General features: G+C 44.9%; 1 protein-coding gene across 1 annotated transcript; it reads left to right on the top strand.

The window, feature by feature from the left end:
* The first annotated feature begins 306 nt into the window (after nt 1-306).
* Nucleotides 307-18202, top strand: LOC110527483 (sterol 26-hydroxylase, mitochondrial). Its single transcript, XM_021608778.3, has 9 exons — nt 307-689; nt 8034-8224; nt 10525-10724; nt 10948-11145; nt 11448-11611; nt 13801-13967; nt 15944-16025; nt 16194-16400; nt 16757-18202. The coding sequence occupies exons 1-9, from the start codon at nt 423-425 to the stop codon at nt 16871-16873; spliced, it is 1593 nt and encodes a 530-aa protein (XP_021464453.3). The 5' UTR covers nt 307-422; the 3' UTR covers nt 16874-18202.
* Nucleotides 18203-18253: the final 51 nt, after the last annotated feature.

Raw genomic sequence — 18253 nt, 5'->3', positions numbered from 1 at the left:
ATGCACATTTATACTGACTCTAAACGCACCTACACACACAATCGTATAACATGCTGCTTCTCTGTCTATCATATCCTGATGGCTAGTCACCTTACCCCTTATTCATATCTACCTCTATAGATCCAATATCCCTGCACATTTGTAAATATGGTACTGGAACAGATCCTGTATATATTATAGTATGCTTGCTTTATCATGTTCTTGTTTTTATATCTCGTGTTTTGATTTAACGTTATTTTTAGTATTACATAGTTATTTATAACTGCATTGTTGGGTTTTGAGTTTGCATAAAAGGCATTTCACTGTACTTGTGCACGTGACGTTGAAATGTGAAACGTATGGGCGAGTCCCAATGTGCTGCAGGGCAAACTGTACTAAAAAGCCACAGATGGTAGAATGAATTTGTATGCGCTCCACTCAACATGTGTAGCCCTGCTGCGGTGACCAGGCCGCTCCGACTCACAGTTCACCACCGCCAGAAACTGTCAGTGGCGCTGGACGGCTTTGTGTCTGGTGGTCGGAGGTTCAAGTCCGGTGCCAGCAGACACGTGGGACAAAAATTGCAGACAACGATAGAAACAACTCCGGAGAAGTGCAAAACAATAGACGATCTACACGGACCTAATTTGGCCACGACTGTGTATTGGCTGTTCGTGAAGGGATATGCAGATAAGAGCCATGCGATGCAGGTAAAACGAATCCCACAACCTCTCATTTCTGCCACTTTTTCATCCAAGTATGTCTAGTTTCATACGTTTCGTGAGTGCACGTTATCGAGCGAATTAAATTATATCAACGTCATTTTTGACGACGTAGACTAAGAAGCTAATTCGATTTTCCATCAAAATTATAATTGTGAGTTTAAGAATATGTTGCAAGAGAATAGGTAAATGGCTCTTATTCAACTATCTAGATCATTTTCCATCAAAGGATGTCGATGTAACTTTGACGACTGCTATGATGAAACAATTAGACCGGAGGTGTGGTACCACAAACCCCTGAGGTGTCTTATTTCTATAAACTGGTGACCAACGTAATTAGAACATAATTATTTTTTGGTAATTCAGGTGGTACATGGTCTGCCGTTACTTTGTGGCAGATGTTAAGACTACAAACCGTTATAAATGGCCTATTTGCGAGATTTACTTATTTCAATAGGTATAGGCTACTGACTAAAATCTGGGTTTATAATCGCAATTCAATTTTGACATGGTTTGCTGAGCTAGATGCAGGTAGGCCAACATCTAATTTCAGTGAAAAGTCCACAATGAAACAGGCATTAAATGTGTAGAATGATACGTTTTCAATAGAGCTGTAACCATGATCACAATTGATAACTGCAGCACTCTCAACCAGTGCTCTCTTTTTCAGTCTCACCTCCGCCAATTGAATGCATTTATACTATTGTTGCACAAAAATGTGGTATAAGAATACCTTTTACTCGATCAAGAAACAGTACGTAAACGCCAGTACCTGGTTTCCCTTACCTATTGAAATCAAGAAGAAGAAAATAATAATGGTGAAATAGACCAGTTTACTGCTGTGCAGTGTCACATGTACAGTTGAAGTTGGAAGTTTACATACACCTTAACCAAATACATTTAAACTCAGTTTTTCACAATTCCTGACATTTAATCCTAGTAAAAATTCCCTGTCTTCGGTCAGTTAGGATCACCACTTTTATTTTAAGAATGTGAAATGTCAATAATAGTAGAGAGAATTATTTATTTAAGCTTTTATTCCTTTTAGCACATTCCAAGTAGGTCATAAGTTGACATACACTCAGTAGTATTTGCTAGCATTGCCTTTAAATAGTTTAATTTGGGTCAAACGTTTTGAGTAACCTTCCACAAGCTTCCCACAATAAGTTGGGTGAATTTTGGCCCATTCCTCCTGACAGAGCTGGTGTAACTGAGTCAGGTTTGTCGGACTTCAAATCTTCAAATAATATTTTTGCAGGAATCTCCTTGCAAATGATTTTGCCGAAGATTGTATCACCGCCGGGCTGGGCAACCTGAGCTTTTGCTATCTCATCCGCCATGGCGCTAGACGTTGGTGTTTGTAGTACGCACACGCTTTTTTCAGTTCTGCCCACAAATTTTCCATAGGATTGAGGTCAGGGCTTTGTGATGGCCACTCCAATTCGACTTTGTTGTCCTTAAGCCATTTTGCCACAACTTGGGAAGTATGCTTGGGGTCATTTGGAAGACCCATTTGCGACCAAGCTTTCACTTCCTGACTGATGTCTTGAGATGTTACTTCAATATATCCACATAATTTTCCTCCCTCATGATGCCATCTATTTTGGAAGTGCACCAGTCCCTCCTGCAGCAAGGCACCCCCACAACATGATGCTCCCACCCCTGTGCTTCACGGTTGGGATGGTGTTCTTCGGCTTGCAAGCCTCCCCCTTTTTCCTCCAAACATGATAATGGTCATTATGGCCAAACAATTCTATTTTTGTTTCATCAGACCAGAGGACATTTGTCCAAAAAGTACGATCTTTGTCCCCATGTGCGAACCGTAGTCGGGCTTTTTTATGGCGGTTTTGGAGCAGTGGCTTCTTCCTTGCTGAGCGACCTTTCAGGTTATGTCGATATAGGACTCGTTTTACTGTGGATATAAATACTTTTGTACCTGTTTCCTGCAGCATCTTCACAAGGTCCTTTGCTGTTGTTCTGGGATTGATTAGCTATTTTTGTACCAAAATACGTTCATCTCTAGGTGACAGAACGCATCTCCTTCCTGAGCGTTATGACGGCTGCGTGGTCCCATGGTGTTTATACTTGCGTACTATTGTTTGTACAGATGAACGTGGTACCTTCAGGCATTTGAAATTGCTCCCAAGGATGAACCAAACTTGTGGAGGTCTACAGTGTTTTTTTCTGAGGTCTTGGCTGATTTATTTTGAAGGCACTGAGTTTGATGGTAGGCCTTGAAATACATCCACAGCCACACCTCCAATAGGCTAATTGACATCATTTGAGTCAATCAGAAGCTCCTAAAGCCATGACATAATTTTCGGGAATTTTCAAAGCTGTTTAAAGGCACAGTCAACTTAGTGTATGTAAACCTCTGACCCACTGGAATTGTGATACAGTGAATTATAAGTGAAATAATCGGTCTGTAAATAATTGTTGGAAAAGGGACTTGTGTCGTGTGTAACGGATGTGAAACGGCTAGCTTAGTTAGCAGTGGAATAGTGCGCGCTAAATAGCGTTTCAATCAGTGACGTCACTTGCTCTGAGACCTTGAAGTAGTGGTTCCCCTTGCTCTGCAAGGGCCGCGGCTTTTGTGGAGCGATGGGTAACGATGCTTCGAGGGGGACTGTTGTTGATGTGTGCAGAGGGTCCCTGGTTCGCGCCCGGGTATGGGCGAGGGACGGTCTAAAGTTATACTGTTACACGTGCACAAAGTAGATGTCCTAACCGACTTACCAAAACTATAGTTTATTAACAATACATTTGTGGAAGGGGTTGAAAAACGAGTTTTAATGACTCCAACCTAAGTGTATGTAAACTTCAGACTTCAACTGTATGTATATTAATAAAGACTAGGGTAGGCCAATTTATTTTGTAGATTTTCTTAATTGAAATAAAATATGAAGGTGGTTCTGGAAGTATTCTCAGGGCGATTATTAGGTTGTATAAACATGAGTGCTTTCCTCCTACAATGCCACAAATGACCAGTCATTTTGAGAAGTAGGACTCACATGCGAGATGTCACTTCGCAATAGAAACTTGCTCTATTTCAAAAATATCATTTTCTATAATTCTTATTTGTGCTGATGAGTTTACCAGGGGTGATCCAGTCATAACATTTGGAATTTAGTAGTACTGTGTAGAAAGCCAGTACCTAAGGTGGTTAAATCATTTCACATCCATCAAATGTATCATAGCATTTTATTTAGGAGGTCAAATTGGCTCTGATATTGGTGGGATCATGACCCCAGAAGTTATGCACCTGGATTCATGGTTTATTAAACTAGAGGTTGATTTGACTAATTAGGATAATAAGTAGTTTATATACTGTTATTTTTAGTAAATATACACTGTGTACAAAACATTAAGAGCACCTTCCTAATATTAAGTCCACCCCCTTTTCCCCTCAGAACAGCCTCCATTTGTCAGGGCATGGACTACAAGGTGTCAGAAGCATTCTATGGGGATGCTGGCCCACGTTGCAGTTCTTGACACAAACCGGTGCAACTGGCACCTACCACAATACCCTGTTCAAAGGCGCTTAAGTCTTTTGTCTTGCCCATTCACCCTCTGAATGGCACACATACACAATCAAATCAAATCAAATTTTATTTGTCACATACACATGGTTAGCAGATGTTAATGCGAGTGTAGCGAAATGCTTGTGCTTCTAGTTCCGACAATGCAGTAATAACAAGTAATCTAACTAACAATTCCAAAACTACTGTCTTGTACACAGTGTAAGGGGATAAAGAATATGTACATAAGGATATATGAATGAGTGATGGTACAGAGCAGCATAGGCAAGATACAGTAGATGGTATCGAGTACAGTATGTACAAATGAGATGAGTATGTAAACAAAGTGGCATAGTTTAAAGTGGCTAGTGATACATGTATTACATAAGGATACAGTCGATGATATAGAGTACAGTATATACGTATGCATAGGAGATGAATAATGTAGGGTAAGTAACATTATATAAGGTAGCATTGTTTAAAGTGGCTAGTGATATATTTACATCATTTCCCATCAATTCCCATTATTAAAGTGGCTGGAGTTGAGTCAGTGTCAGTGTGTTGGCAGCAGCCACTCAGTGTTAGTGGTGGCTGTTTAACAGTCTGATGGCCTTGAGATAGAAGCTGTTTTTTCAGTCTCTCGGTCCCAGCTTTGATGCACCTGTACTGACCTCGCCTTCTGGATGATAGCGGGGTGAACAGGCAGTGGCTCGGGTGGTTGATGTCCTTGATGATCTTTATGGCCTTCCTGTGACATCGGGTGTAGGTGTCCTGGAGGGCAGGTAGTTTGCCCCCGGTGATGCGTTGTGCAGACCTCACTACCCTCTGGAGAGCCTTACGGTTGAGGGCGGTGCAGTTGCCATACCAGGCGGTGATACAGCCCGCCAGGATGCTCTCGATTGTGCATCTGTAGAAGTTTGTGAGTGCTTTTGGTGACAAGCCGAATTTCTTCAGCCTCCTGAGGTTGAAGAGGCGCTGCTGCGCCTTCTTCACGATGCTGTCTGTGTGAGTGGACCAATTCAGTTTGTCTGTGATGTGTATGCCGAGGAACTTAAAACTTGCTACCCTCTCCACTACTGTTCCATCGATGTGGATAGGGGGGTGTTCCCTCTGCTGTTTCTTGAAGTCCACAATCATGTCCTTAGTTTTGTTGACGTTGAGTGTGAGGTTATTTTCCTGACACCACACTCCGAGGGCCCTCACCTCCTCCCTGTAGGCCGTCTCGTCGTTGTTGGTAATCAAGCCTACCACTGTTGTGTCGTCCGCAAACTTGATGATTGAGTTGGAGGCGTGCGTGGCCACGCAGTCGTGGGTGAACAGGGAGTACAGGAGAGGGCTCAGAACGCACCCTTGTGGGGCCCCAGTGTTGAGGATCAGCGGGGAGGAGATGTTGTTGCCTACCCTCACCACCTGGGGGCGGCCCGTCAGGAAGTCCAGTACCCAGTTGCACAGGGCGGGGCCGAGACCCAGGGTCTCGAGCTTGATGACGAGCTTGGAGGGTACTATGGTGTTGAATGCCGAGCTGTAGTCGATGAACAGCATTCTCACATAGGTATTCCTCTTGTCCAGATGGGTTAGGGCAGTGTGCAGTGTGGTTGAGATTGCATCGTCTGTGGACCTATTTGGGCGGTAAGCAAATTGGAGTGGGTCTAGGGTGTCAGGTAGGGTGGAGGTGATATGGTCATGATGACGGATGTGAGTGCTACGGGGCGGTAGTCGTTTAGCTCAGTTACCTTAGCTTTCTTGGGAACAGGAACAATGATGGCCCTCTTGAAGCATGTGGGAACAGCAGACTGGTATAGGGATTGATTGAATATGTCCGTAAACACACCGGCCAGCTGGTCTGCGCATGCTCTGAGGGCGCGGCTGGGGATGCCGTCTGGGCCTGCAGCCTTGCGAGGGTTAACACGTTTAAATGTCTTACTCACCTCGGCTGCAGTGAAGGAGAGACCGCATGTTTTGGTTGCAGGCCGTGTCAGTGGCACTGTATTGTCCTCAAAGCGGGCAAAAAAGTAATTTAGTCTGCCTGGGAGCAAGACATCCTGGTCCGTGACTGGGCTGGATTTCTTCCTGTAGTCCGTGATTGACTGTAGACCCTGCCACATGCCTCTTGTGTCTGAGCCGTTGAATTGAGATTCTACTTTGTCTCTGTACTGGCGCTTAGCTTGTTTGATAGCCTTGCGGAGGGAATAGCTGCACTGTTTGTATTCGGTCATGTTACCAGACACCTTGCCCTGATTAAAAGCAGTGGTTCACGCTTTCAGTTTCACACGAATGCTGCCATCAATCCACGGTTTCTGGTTAGGGAATGTTTTAATCGTTGCTATGGGAACGACATCTTCAACGCACGTTCTAATGAACTCGCACACCGAATCAGCGTATTCGTCAATGTTATCTGACGCAATACGAAACATCTCCCAGTCCACGTGATGGAAGCAGTCTTGGAGTGTGGAGTCAGCTTGGTCGGACCAGCGTTGGACAGACCTCAGCGTGGGAGCCTCTTGTTTTAGTTTCTGTCTGTAGGCAGGGATCAACAAAATGGAGTCGTGGTCAGCTTTTCCGAAAGGGGGGCGGGACAGGGCCTTATATGTGTCGCGGAAGTTAGAGTAACAATGATCCAAGGTCTTTCCACCCCTGGTTGCGCAATCGATATGCTGATAAAATTTAGGGAGTCTTGTTTTCAGATTAGCCTTGTTAAAATCCCCAGCTACAATGAATGCAGCCTCCGGATAAATCGTTTCCAGTTTGCAGAGAGTTAAATAAAGTTCGTTCAGAGCCATCGATGTGTCTGCTTGGGGGGGATATATACGGCTGTGATTATAATCGAAGAGAATTCTCTTGGTAGATAATGCGGTCTACATTTGATTGTGAGGAATTCTAAATCAGGTGAACAGAAGGATTTGAGTTCCTGTATGTTTCTTTCATCACACCATGTCACGTTGGCCATAAGGCATACGCCCCCGCCCCTCTTCTTACCAGAAAGATGTTTGTTTCTGTCAGCGCGATGCGTGGAGAAACCCGTTGGCTGCACCGCTTCGGATAGAGTCTCTCCAGTGAGCCATGTTTCAGTGAAGCAAAGGACGTTACAGTCTCTGATGTCCCTCTGGAATGCTACCCTTGCTCGGATTTCATCAACCTTGTTGTCAAGAGACTGGACATTGGCAAGAAGAATGCTAGGGAGTGGTGCGCGATGTGCCCGTCTCCGGAGTCTGACCAGAAGACCGCCTCGTTTCCCTCTCTTTCGGAGTCGTTTTTTTGGGTCGCTGCATAGGGTCCACTCCGTTGTCCTGTTTGTAAGGCAGAACACAGGATCCGCGTCGCGAAAAACATATTCTTGGTCGTACTGATGGTGAGTTGACGCTGATCTTATATTCAGTAGTTCTTCTCGACTGTATGTAATGAAACCTAAGATGACCTGGGGTACTAATGTAAGAAATAACACGTAAAAAAACAAAAAACTGCATAGTTTCCTAGGAACGCGAAGCGAGGCGGCCATCTCTGTCGGCGCCGGAAGTGTATCCATGTCTCAAGGCTTAAAAATCCATCTTCAACTTGCCATCTTCCCTTCATCTACACTGATTGAAGTGGATTTAACAGGTAACATCAATAAGGAATCATCGTTTTCACCTGGACTTATCTGGTCAGTCTGTCATGGAAAGAGCAGGTGTTCCTAATGTTTCGTATACTCGGTGTATATTTTGTGAATCATTAATATATTAAATATAATTATATAGGACTGTCTCACTGTGCATTTCCAACATCTTTGTGTACATTTCCAGAATCAAATATCTTCTACTCTTTGCCCCCAACCCAGGTTGAACACAAGAAACTGTACGGGCCCATCTGGCGCTCGCGGTTCGGCCCGTTTGATGTGGTGAACGTGGCGTCTCCAGAGCTCATATCCCAGGTGATCCGTCAGGAGGGCCGCTACCCGGTCCGGACAGAGCTGCCACACTGGAAGGAGTACCGCGATATGAGGGGACAGGCCTATGGACTCCATGTGGAGTGAGTGGCCGATGAACCACATCAAGGACTATTCCTAGATTGGGTGTAGGAAAGGTTTAATACTTACACACACTGTTACCTCATTATTTTGGCACACTGAGGAAATATTTGCTCTCGTGAAACTGTTGTGAGGATTTTGTGCAACTTCCGGCACATGTTTACAGTAAACCCTGCGGCTGTACCATTACAGTTTTAGACAGTAGCCAATAGGCTATTTGAGCGTAATGTAGGCCCACCAACAAAACCAATGGCGCAAATCCCATAACATTTTCACATGGAAATAGCTTTAGATTTCCGTGATATAGCCTACAGTAGCCTATATGTGATGTTCAATGCAGGCCCATACTGCATTCGATTTTTAATCATGTTTTTAACATTATGCAACGCTTGATATTAATCATGTTTTACTTGGCCTGTGACACTATAGGGTGACAGTACATTGTGTTGTATGATGCAAGAAACCACTTTACAAAATACAATGTATTATTGCCATACAGAGACTTAGACAATGTAGGATATGCAAGCGTGTTTCAAAATATAACACTGCCCCTTTAATTAAGATGTAAGCTTTTAAGCTGATTAGCATTTCAAAGAGAGCTTGAAATGTGGCCTACACGTTTTGTGCTCTTGTAGGGAGCGGTAACTCCCCATTGCTGACCTATATTTAAGCAATAAAGCACCTTGGGGGTTGTGGTGTATGGCCAGTATACCACGGCTAAGGGATGTTGTTGTGTCGTGAGTGCCTGGACACAGCCTTTAGCCGTGGCATATTGGCCATATACCACAACCTCTGAGGTGCCTTATTGCTATTATAAACTGGTTACCAACGTAATTAGAGCAGTAAAAATACATTTTTTGTCATACTCATGGTATACGGTCTGATGTACCACGCCTGTCAGCCAATCAGCATTCAGGGCTCGAACCACCCAGTTTATAATTATCAATAACTGGGCAAATAACTCGCTAACTAGCAAAGAAAATCAACAAATGTGCACATGCGTGCTCTGAACTGACCTGAAAAGCGCATTCACTCGCGGGTGACTGAAAGACCGCTCATGGGCTACCCCCACCCAAATAATTATACTCTGCTGCACACTGGCTCTGCCTACAACTAGCGACACAACGCGGAGTGCCTGGATACAGCCCTTCGCCATGGTATATTGGCCATATACCACAAACCCCCGAGGTGCCTTATTGCTATTATAAACCGGCTACCAACGTAATTATATACGGTCTGATATACCACGGCTGTCAGCCAATCAGCATTCAGGGCTCGAACCACCCAGTTTATCCTGTTGATTCAATCGCAGAGAAAATGGTAATCTATATAGTGCAAACTAATGCGGCGAACTCAGTGAAGTTCAATCTCTTACGTCTTTGCATGGCATTTCCTCTGCGTGGCATCCTGGGGGAGGTGCGCAGCTTAGAGGGAACATTGCTTACACCCTATGCTTCAAAGATACACAATGACAGTTATTGGCAATAAATCATTGCCTTGGGTAAAAGCCATGTTGGTCTGGTTTGAGGAAACCCTAACTCTACAGGTAAACTTGTTTCAGTAGTACCCCTCCACCTCCAACATGATCAATCTAACAGACAGGTAACTGCCAAAATAAAGGAAACGCCAACATAATGGGGCATTGGGGCAACATAATGGGGCATTGGGGCAACATAATGGGGCATTGGGCCAACATAATGGGGCATTGGGCCAACATTATGGGACATTGGGCCAACATTATGGGGCATTGGGCCAACATTATGGGACATTGGGCCAACATTATGGGACATTGGGCCAACATTATGGGACATTGGGCCAACATTATGGGACATTGGGCCAACATTATGGGACATTGGGCCAACATTATGGGACATTGGGCCAACATTATGGGACATTGGGCCAACATAATGGGGCATTCGGCCAACATAATGGGGCATTGGGCCACCACTAGTCGCCAGAAAAGCTTGAATGTGCCTTGGTATAGATTCTACAAGTGTCTGGAACTCTATTGGAGGGATTTGACACCATTATTCCATGAGAAATTCCATCATTTGGCGTTGTGTTGATGGTGGTGGAAAACGCTGTCTCAGGCGCTGCTCTATAATCTTCCATAAGTGTTCAATTGGGTTGCGATCTGGGATGCTCATTGCTTACTGTGTGGAAGCAGCTGCGTTTAATATACTTTGTATCCTTCATTTAAGTTTTTCCTTTATTTTGGCCACGACCTGTAGATAAACCTCCACCCCTTTATTCTGAATATCCACTATAGATTCAGTCTGTCCCCTCCTCTCCTCTCCTACAGTACAGGCCCACAGTGGCACCGTATCCGTAGTGTCCTAAATCCAAAGATGCTGAAGCTAGCGGAGGTGTCTGCGTACGCGCCTGTCATCCACCAGGTGGTAGGGGACCTGCTACAGCGTATTGAGAGCCTCCGCCTCCGCAGTCAGGACCACACCACCGTACCAGACCTCACCGCAGAGCTCTACAAGTTTGGCTTTGAAGGTGTGATACCATTGGTTCATTCAGTATTATTTATGCTTTTAACCCCTTCAGAAACACACACACACCCAGTGGGGTTGGAAGCCAGAGTCTGCCACAGTCAGCAGCTTAGGTAAAGTGCCTTGCTCGGGGGCACAACGGCAGGAGATATGCATCTAGGATACCGAGAATCCCACCAGCTCTGTGTCGTCCTCATTGTTCAACTGTGTTCTCTCCGTCCCTGCAGGGATCTCTTCCATCCTGTTTGAGACGCGGCTGGGTTGTCTGCAAGAGGAGATCCCTAAGGACACGCTGAAGTTCATCGCTGCAGCCAACAACATGCTAACCCTGTCTGAGACCGTCCTCTTCCTCCCGCTCTGGACACGCAACGTCCTGCCCTTCTGGAAACGATTTGTCCAAGCCTGGGACGACCTGGTGGCTGTAGGTATGTTTGTATGTCTCCTTCTATTGAGCGACAAGCAGACTTAAAGGTTGGAAAGTAGACATGGTAGGTTCGACCTCCACAATGCAAGCGTACGGTTATTTCTATTGCACAAGGGCTTTCCCTGTCACATCAGCCACTGTCAGCCGCTAAGCACCGTTGAGACGGGTCGGAAATCGCAGGCCTATGTGGGAACTTTGTTAGTGTGCCAAGGGAGACTGACTGTTGAGCTATGTTCAGTGTGTGTTTGTGTGCGTCCCCTACATGAATGTGTGTGTTCAATGTATTTCTACATAAACCCTCAGCTCAGCGTCTCATTGACCATAAGTTGGCGCAGATGGATGCCCAGGTGCTGGCTGGGAAGCAGGTGGAGGGGATGTATCTCACCTACCTGCTGTCCTGTGATAAACTGACCCTGGAAGAGGTGTACATCAGCATCACAGAGCTGTTGCTGGGCGGAGTGGACACGGTGAGAGGAGAGGGTCATGGGAGGTCATACAGAGAGGAGGGGGGTGCCATACATAACAGCAGGGTCACGTTCAGTAGGGTACACCGTAAACAAACCTTTTGAAATGGAAAGCCAACATGTGAATTTCTCAATGGCAAATTTATATTATTTCCTCTACATTTCAAAATGTTTTCTTCTGGTTTGTGCCTACTGGACATGTCCTAGGGAATGGGGGAAGTGATGTAGTCAGAGGCTTTTGTAGGGTGGAGGTGTATTTTGGCTTTAAGATTACACGATTCTCCCCAGGCCATAAATACTAAAAACATTTGCTTTAGTTTGTAGACATATATATTCGCAGTGTAACTTTGTATTCATTTTAGAGGGTACAAAATGCACTCACATAACCACAGACAGATACACAGTAACCATACAAACACTACATGGCCTGCCTGGCTGCATTCCCTGGTGCAGTCGGGTCTTGTTTTTGTCAGGCGTCACTTGCTGCTTTCTGGGATCTGTTGCTGAGTAAAGCACAAGTCTCGAGCTCCATTTATTCCACCTTTTATGTTATGTCATAGAGATAAATGTGTTTTGCTCGCTGGAAATCAGTGTTCTCACTTGAGATGGTCTACTGTTCCAAAGTCATTTCCTCTGCTGATTTTATGAGGAATTGATGTCAATAAATGTTGATGATCACTTGATAACTAGCCTCTGATACAGCCTCCACCACTCCCTCAACTCAAAATATGTTTTTGTTTGTTGAAACATCAGCACTTTAATTGTCCAAGTCAAATTTCCCCTCAGGGACGATAAAGTACGCTGAACAAAAATCTAAAACGTAACAATTTCAAAGGTTTTACAGAGTTACAGTTCATATAAGGAAATCGGTCATTTGAAATGAATGAATTAGGCCTTAATCTATGGATTTCACATGACTGGGAATACAGATATGCATCTGTTGGTCACAGATACCTTAAAAGAAAAAGTAGGGCCTCCCGAGTGGCGCAGCGGTCTAAGGCACTGCAGTGCTTGAGGCGTCACTACAGATCCGGGTTCGATCCCGGACTGTGTCGCAGCCGACCGCGACCGGGAGACCCATGAGGCGACGCATAATTGTCCCAGCGTCGTCCGGGTTAGGGGAGGGTTTGGCCAGCCAGGATGTCCTTGTCCCATCGTGCTCTAGCAACTCTTGTGGCTGGCCGGGCTCACGTACGCCGACACGGTCGCCAGATGTACTGTGTTTCCTCTGACACATTGGTGGGGCTTAAGCGAGTAGTGTGTCCAGAAGCAGTGCAGCTTGGTAGAGTCGTGTTTCGGAGGATATATGGCTCTCGACCTTCGCCTCTCCCGAGTCCGTATGGGAGTTCCAGCGATGGGACAAGACTGTAACTACCAATTGGGGAGAAAAAGGGGTAAAAAGAATAAGAATATGAGAGAAAAGTAGGGGCGTATCTGGCGTGACCACCATTTGCCTCATGCAGCGCGACACATCTCTTTCACATAGAGTTGATCAGGCTGTGGATTGTGGAATCTTATCTGACTCCTCTTCAATGGCTGTGCTAAGTTGCTGGATATGAACTGGAACACGCTGTCGTACACGTCGATTTAGATTAGCCCAAACATGCTCAATGGGTGAAATGCCTGCTGAGTAAGCAAGCCATGGAAGTACTGGGACATTTTCAGCTTCCAGGAATTGTGTACAGATCCTTGCAACATGGGGCCGTGCGTTATCATGCTGAAACATGAGGTGATGGCGGCGGATGAATGGCACGACAGTTGGCCTCAGGACTCATCACGGCATCTCTGTGCATTCAAATTGCCATCGATAAAATGCAGTTGTGTTCGTTGTCCGTAGCTTATGCCAGCTTATACCATAACCCCACCGCCACCATGGGGCACTCTGTTTACAACGTTGACATCCTCAAACCGCTTATGGTAGAGTAATGAATATTAAATTCTCTGGCAACAGCTCTGGTGGACATTCCTGCAGTCAGCATACCAATTGCACGCTCCTTCAAAACTTGAGACATCTGTGGCAGTGTAGTGTGACAGACTTTTATAACAGACTTTTATTGTCCCCAGCACAAGGTGCACCTGTGTAATGATCGTGCTGTTCAATCAGCTTGCTTTCAGATTTTTTGTTCAGTATATATCACTTCACTCTAAGTAAACCCCTCTTTCTTTCTATCGTCCTTCTCCTTTCGCCTCAGACGTCCAACACCTTGTCGTGGGCATTGTACCAGTTGGCTCGCGACGCCGCGTCTCAGGACAGGCTGTACCGTGAGATCATGTCTGTGTGTCCGGGAAGACAGCAGCCTAGATCAGAGGACCTGAGCAGGATGCCCTACCTGAAGGCTGTCATCAAGGAGACTCTGAGGTGAATACACGCACACGGATGCATGTACACGTACACACATGCAGGTTCTGAGGTGAACACATACACGCCAAGAACGGTGACCTGCAACCGGCCTCTTGTTTTGAGCATGCCTGGTCAAAGAGTTTGTCTGCCTGTGTGCTTGCATTTTCATTTCCCCAATTATACTGATGATGACTGATAAGTGAGATAACATGTTGGTATTTCATCCGGAGTGCAGAGGGTCAAGGTGGAGGCATGGGGCAGGCTTTTTGGACAGTTTATGTAAGGAGCGGGTGGAGTGGGGGGGGGGGCAGTAATGTCCTTATATAACCTGAATGGTGTGTTAGAATTTGACTTGTCACATTCTTCGTAAAGAACAGGTGTAAACTAACTCTGAAATGCTCACGGTCCTTCCCAACAATGCAGAATACAATATAAATGTTTTAATAATAAATAAAAAAACATTGTAACACGAGGAATACATACACAATGAGTAATATTTACTTGGCTATGTACATGGGGTACCAATACGGAGTCAATGTGCAGGGGTATGAGGTAATTGAGGTAGAGATGTACATATCGGTAGGGCTAAAGTGACCAGGCAACAGCATAGATAAGACGGAAGCAACAGCGTATGTGATGTGTGTGCGGCAAGTGTGTGCCTGTGTGTACATGTTATCCGTGGGTGAGTGTGTGTGTATGTGTTTAGAGTAAGTATGTGTCAAAGAGGGTCGATGCAGATAGTCCAGGTAGCTAGCTATATGGTGAACTATTTAGCAGTCTTATGGCTTGGGGCTTAAGCTGTTCAGGAGCCTTTTGCCCCCAGACTTAGCTCTCCGGTATCGTTTGCCGTGCGGTAGCAGAGAGAACAGTTGATGACTTGGGTGGCTGGAGTCTTTTGACAATTTTTTAGGGCCTTCCTTTGACCCCGCCTGGTATAGAGGTCCTGGATGACAGGCTTATAGAAGGAAATTGGCGCCCTCCACCTCTTCCTATATGGTCATAGCCATTTATCCTGTGTGTCCTTGATTTTCGAATGATTCAAATGCTCAATAACACCATCTAGGTCAGACTCACAACCTGCCATTGCCAACTCTCCGGTATCAAAACTTTACCAAATACCAACGTGACCAGACCTGTCAACATGCACGAAATATGGGGTACCAACTACGCAATTCTCTGTCCATGTACGCAGGTAATGAATAGGGCCTGATTTTTTTTAAAACAACATTTTTAATAAAAATAAATCCACTAACATCCCGATTCTCGAGCTGCAACACACAGACATGTACAGAGTTTGTGTCAACAGACATGGAGATGAATACATCATTATTGGACGTAGCTACCCGGTGTCTGCCCCTCCTGTTTGATGTGGTGCTGAGTTTGAAGACTGTCAGCTGTACGTAAACACATGGACAAATCCCTTTTCGACTCTGTGTGTTGTGGGAAGGTGAACACTAATTGTTTCAAGCCAACGTTAGCGAACATAAGATGGATATTCAGTGGGCTCTAAAGTGTCAGCAGTTCACTCGCATTTGCTAGTGAAAGAAATGAAATGCAAATACGACAAATAACTGGTGTCATTTGTGCGAGTGTGAATTACATTTAATTCTGCGTCCCATAAGTTGTATTTTCCACGTAACATGACGAGGATCACGCAACCTGATAGACTGTAATTATGATCCACGTCACAAAGAGCATTACAAAAGTATAATCAAAAATAAATGTCTTGGCATTAAATGGAGTCGGGAGTTTAGAAGATTGTACGATGAAAAATGAGTGAGTGTCCGGTATTAGCTACAGAGGCAATGCTTCTAAAATGCCTTTGCACTAAATTTGCGAGTTGAATCTCCAAATTGCTGTGAGCGTCTGGTACTCTAAAAAAGTTGGACAGGGTTGGCAGGTCTGGCATACTGAACATTCCTAGCCACACACAGGTTTATATAAGGCAGTCCTACAGAGGCTCCCCATGTTGCTGAAGTTGTTCTCTCTCTCAGGATGTACCCTGTAGTTCCAGGGAATGGCCGTCTAACCGTAGACAATGAAGTTGTTGTGGACAACTACTGGTTCCCAAAGAAGGTAGGGGCAGGCGATGAAGAGAGAAAGATATCAACATCTCTCTTTTACCTTTGTCAATACTTAAGAAATCTCTATTTCTTTCCCCAAAGGATGAGATGTCCTTTCCATGAAATTCTGTCAGTCGCTCTCCTTCCTGTATGTCTCCTACTTCCTATTCCCCTCCCTCAGACCCAGTTCCATCTCTGTCACTATGCTGCCAGTCATGACGAGGGGGAGTTTGTGGATGCAGAGTGTTTCAGGCCTGAGCGTTGGCTGCGAGGGGACCCAGAGTCGTACCAACACCACCCCTACAGCTCTATACCCTTCGGGGTGGGCGTGAGAGCCTGTGTGGGCAAGAGAGTGGCAGAGCTAGAGATGTACTTTGCCCTCTCCAGGGTGAGTAAGAGAAGTATTTCATTGAGATTGTCAAGGAAGTGTTGAGAAATAAAAAGCCATCAGTGCCAAAATGAGGTTACCACAGACTGTTGGAGGTGATTGTTGTTGGATTTCGTCCATCATCTGTGGTGATTTGCTAATGGTAAATCCCCAGAAGCAATCTAAGTGTGGGAACAGGTGTGACGAACCCCATTTTTATGAGTGGGGCCATATTCTGTTTTTACTATCCCAGTTGGCATGGGACGTTATAGAGACTTAATTTTATGGTTATAAACTGATTCTCTGGCTAGAGAGACGTCAGACAACCAGGTGGCTCATTAACACTAAACCCTTGAACTTGAACTCTTGCTCTACAGCTGATGCAGCATTATGAGATCCAGCCAGAGGATGGGGCCCCGACCACAGAGCCCAAGACTAGAACACTGCTCATCCCATCCAAACCCATCAACCTGCGCTTCCTACCCCGAGCCTGAGGAGGGTGCCAGGGAGTTATAGAAAGGGATTGACAGGAGGGTCTGGTGTTGTGCTGTGCTGTGGTAACCTCCAGTCCCCTAGATCCCCTTAAACATAGCCGATTGAAGTAGTTTGGGTGGGGGGAGGGGATGCTGAAAAATAAAGTTTGTTCATGCTACAGACAGCTATATCGGTCTGCTAATACAGGACTAGTAAAGGCTCAGTGCACAACTTTTGTGAAGAAATTATACCCCCCCCCCCTCCCCTCAAATGCCCTCAAACCAAATCTGATTCATATCAGGTTATTCTGACACGGAACCCAAACCGGCTGCGAGCGTGCGTTATCGTGCATACATTTATTTGTCCCGCTACACCAAATGCGATCACGACACGCAGGTTAAAATATAAAAACAAACTCTGAACCAATGACATTCATTTGGGGACAGGTCTAAAAGCATTAAACATGTATGGCAATTTAGCTAGTTAGCTTGCACTTGCTAGCTAATGTGTCCTATTTAGCTAGCTTGCTGTTGCTAGCTAATTTGTCCTGGGATATAAACATTGAGTTGTTATTTTACCTGAAATGCACAAGGTCCTCTACTCCGACAATGAATCCACACATAAAACGGACAACCGAATCGTTTCTAGTCATCTCTCCTTCCAGGCTTTTTCCTCTTTGAACTTATATGGTGACCGCATCTAAACTTTCATAGTATTACCACGACAACCGGCAAAACATTTAATCTTTCAATTACCCACGTGGGTATAGACAATGAGGAGATGAAACTTGGGTACCTGCTTCTATAAACCAATGAGGAGATGGGAGAGGCAGGACTTTCAGCGCGATCTGTGTCAGAAATAGAAAAGTATAATAAAAAATTGTATATTTTAGCCCTTGGCATCGCAGATGTTCGTTGGCGCGCGCACGAGCAGTGTGGGTGCAATAATTGAATATCATGGATTTCTACATTTATTTTCCGATGCGCACGCGACGTGTGCAGTCTGGTCACCATGTGAGGTGTATAACTGGGGCCTTTGCTCTGTTGACCTTTACTATGAAGCTAATACATATAGATTAATCTGCCCTGTAATTAATGCACATTGGTGTCGAGGAGAAATGTATCACTGTGTGTGTGTGTGTGTGTGTGTGTGCTTGTGAATGGCATTATAATATAATATCATCAGTTGCTAATACTTATATATATTTGTCTAGGGTATTGGCCATAAACTTTTACTTCATTAAAAGTCTTTATGAAATGTGAACTTATGTGCCCACATTAGTGTTTAACAACTGCTGGCAACTCTGTGGTCCATACAAAGATTAAAAGATGGGTTTTATTTACGTTAAATATTTGTATTTGTGTTTAGTTATTAGGTTTAACCAAAGGGGATAAGTAAGT

This window comes from Oncorhynchus mykiss, chromosome 7 (genome assembly GCF_057628025.1).
Source record: "Oncorhynchus mykiss isolate SJ-2025 chromosome 7, ASM5762802v1, whole genome shotgun sequence".
NCBI classification, from domain to species: Eukaryota; Metazoa; Chordata; class Actinopteri; order Salmoniformes; family Salmonidae; genus Oncorhynchus; species Oncorhynchus mykiss.
Note: the sequence above shows the minus strand (reverse complement) of the source record. Positions and strands in the feature narration are given on the sequence as shown.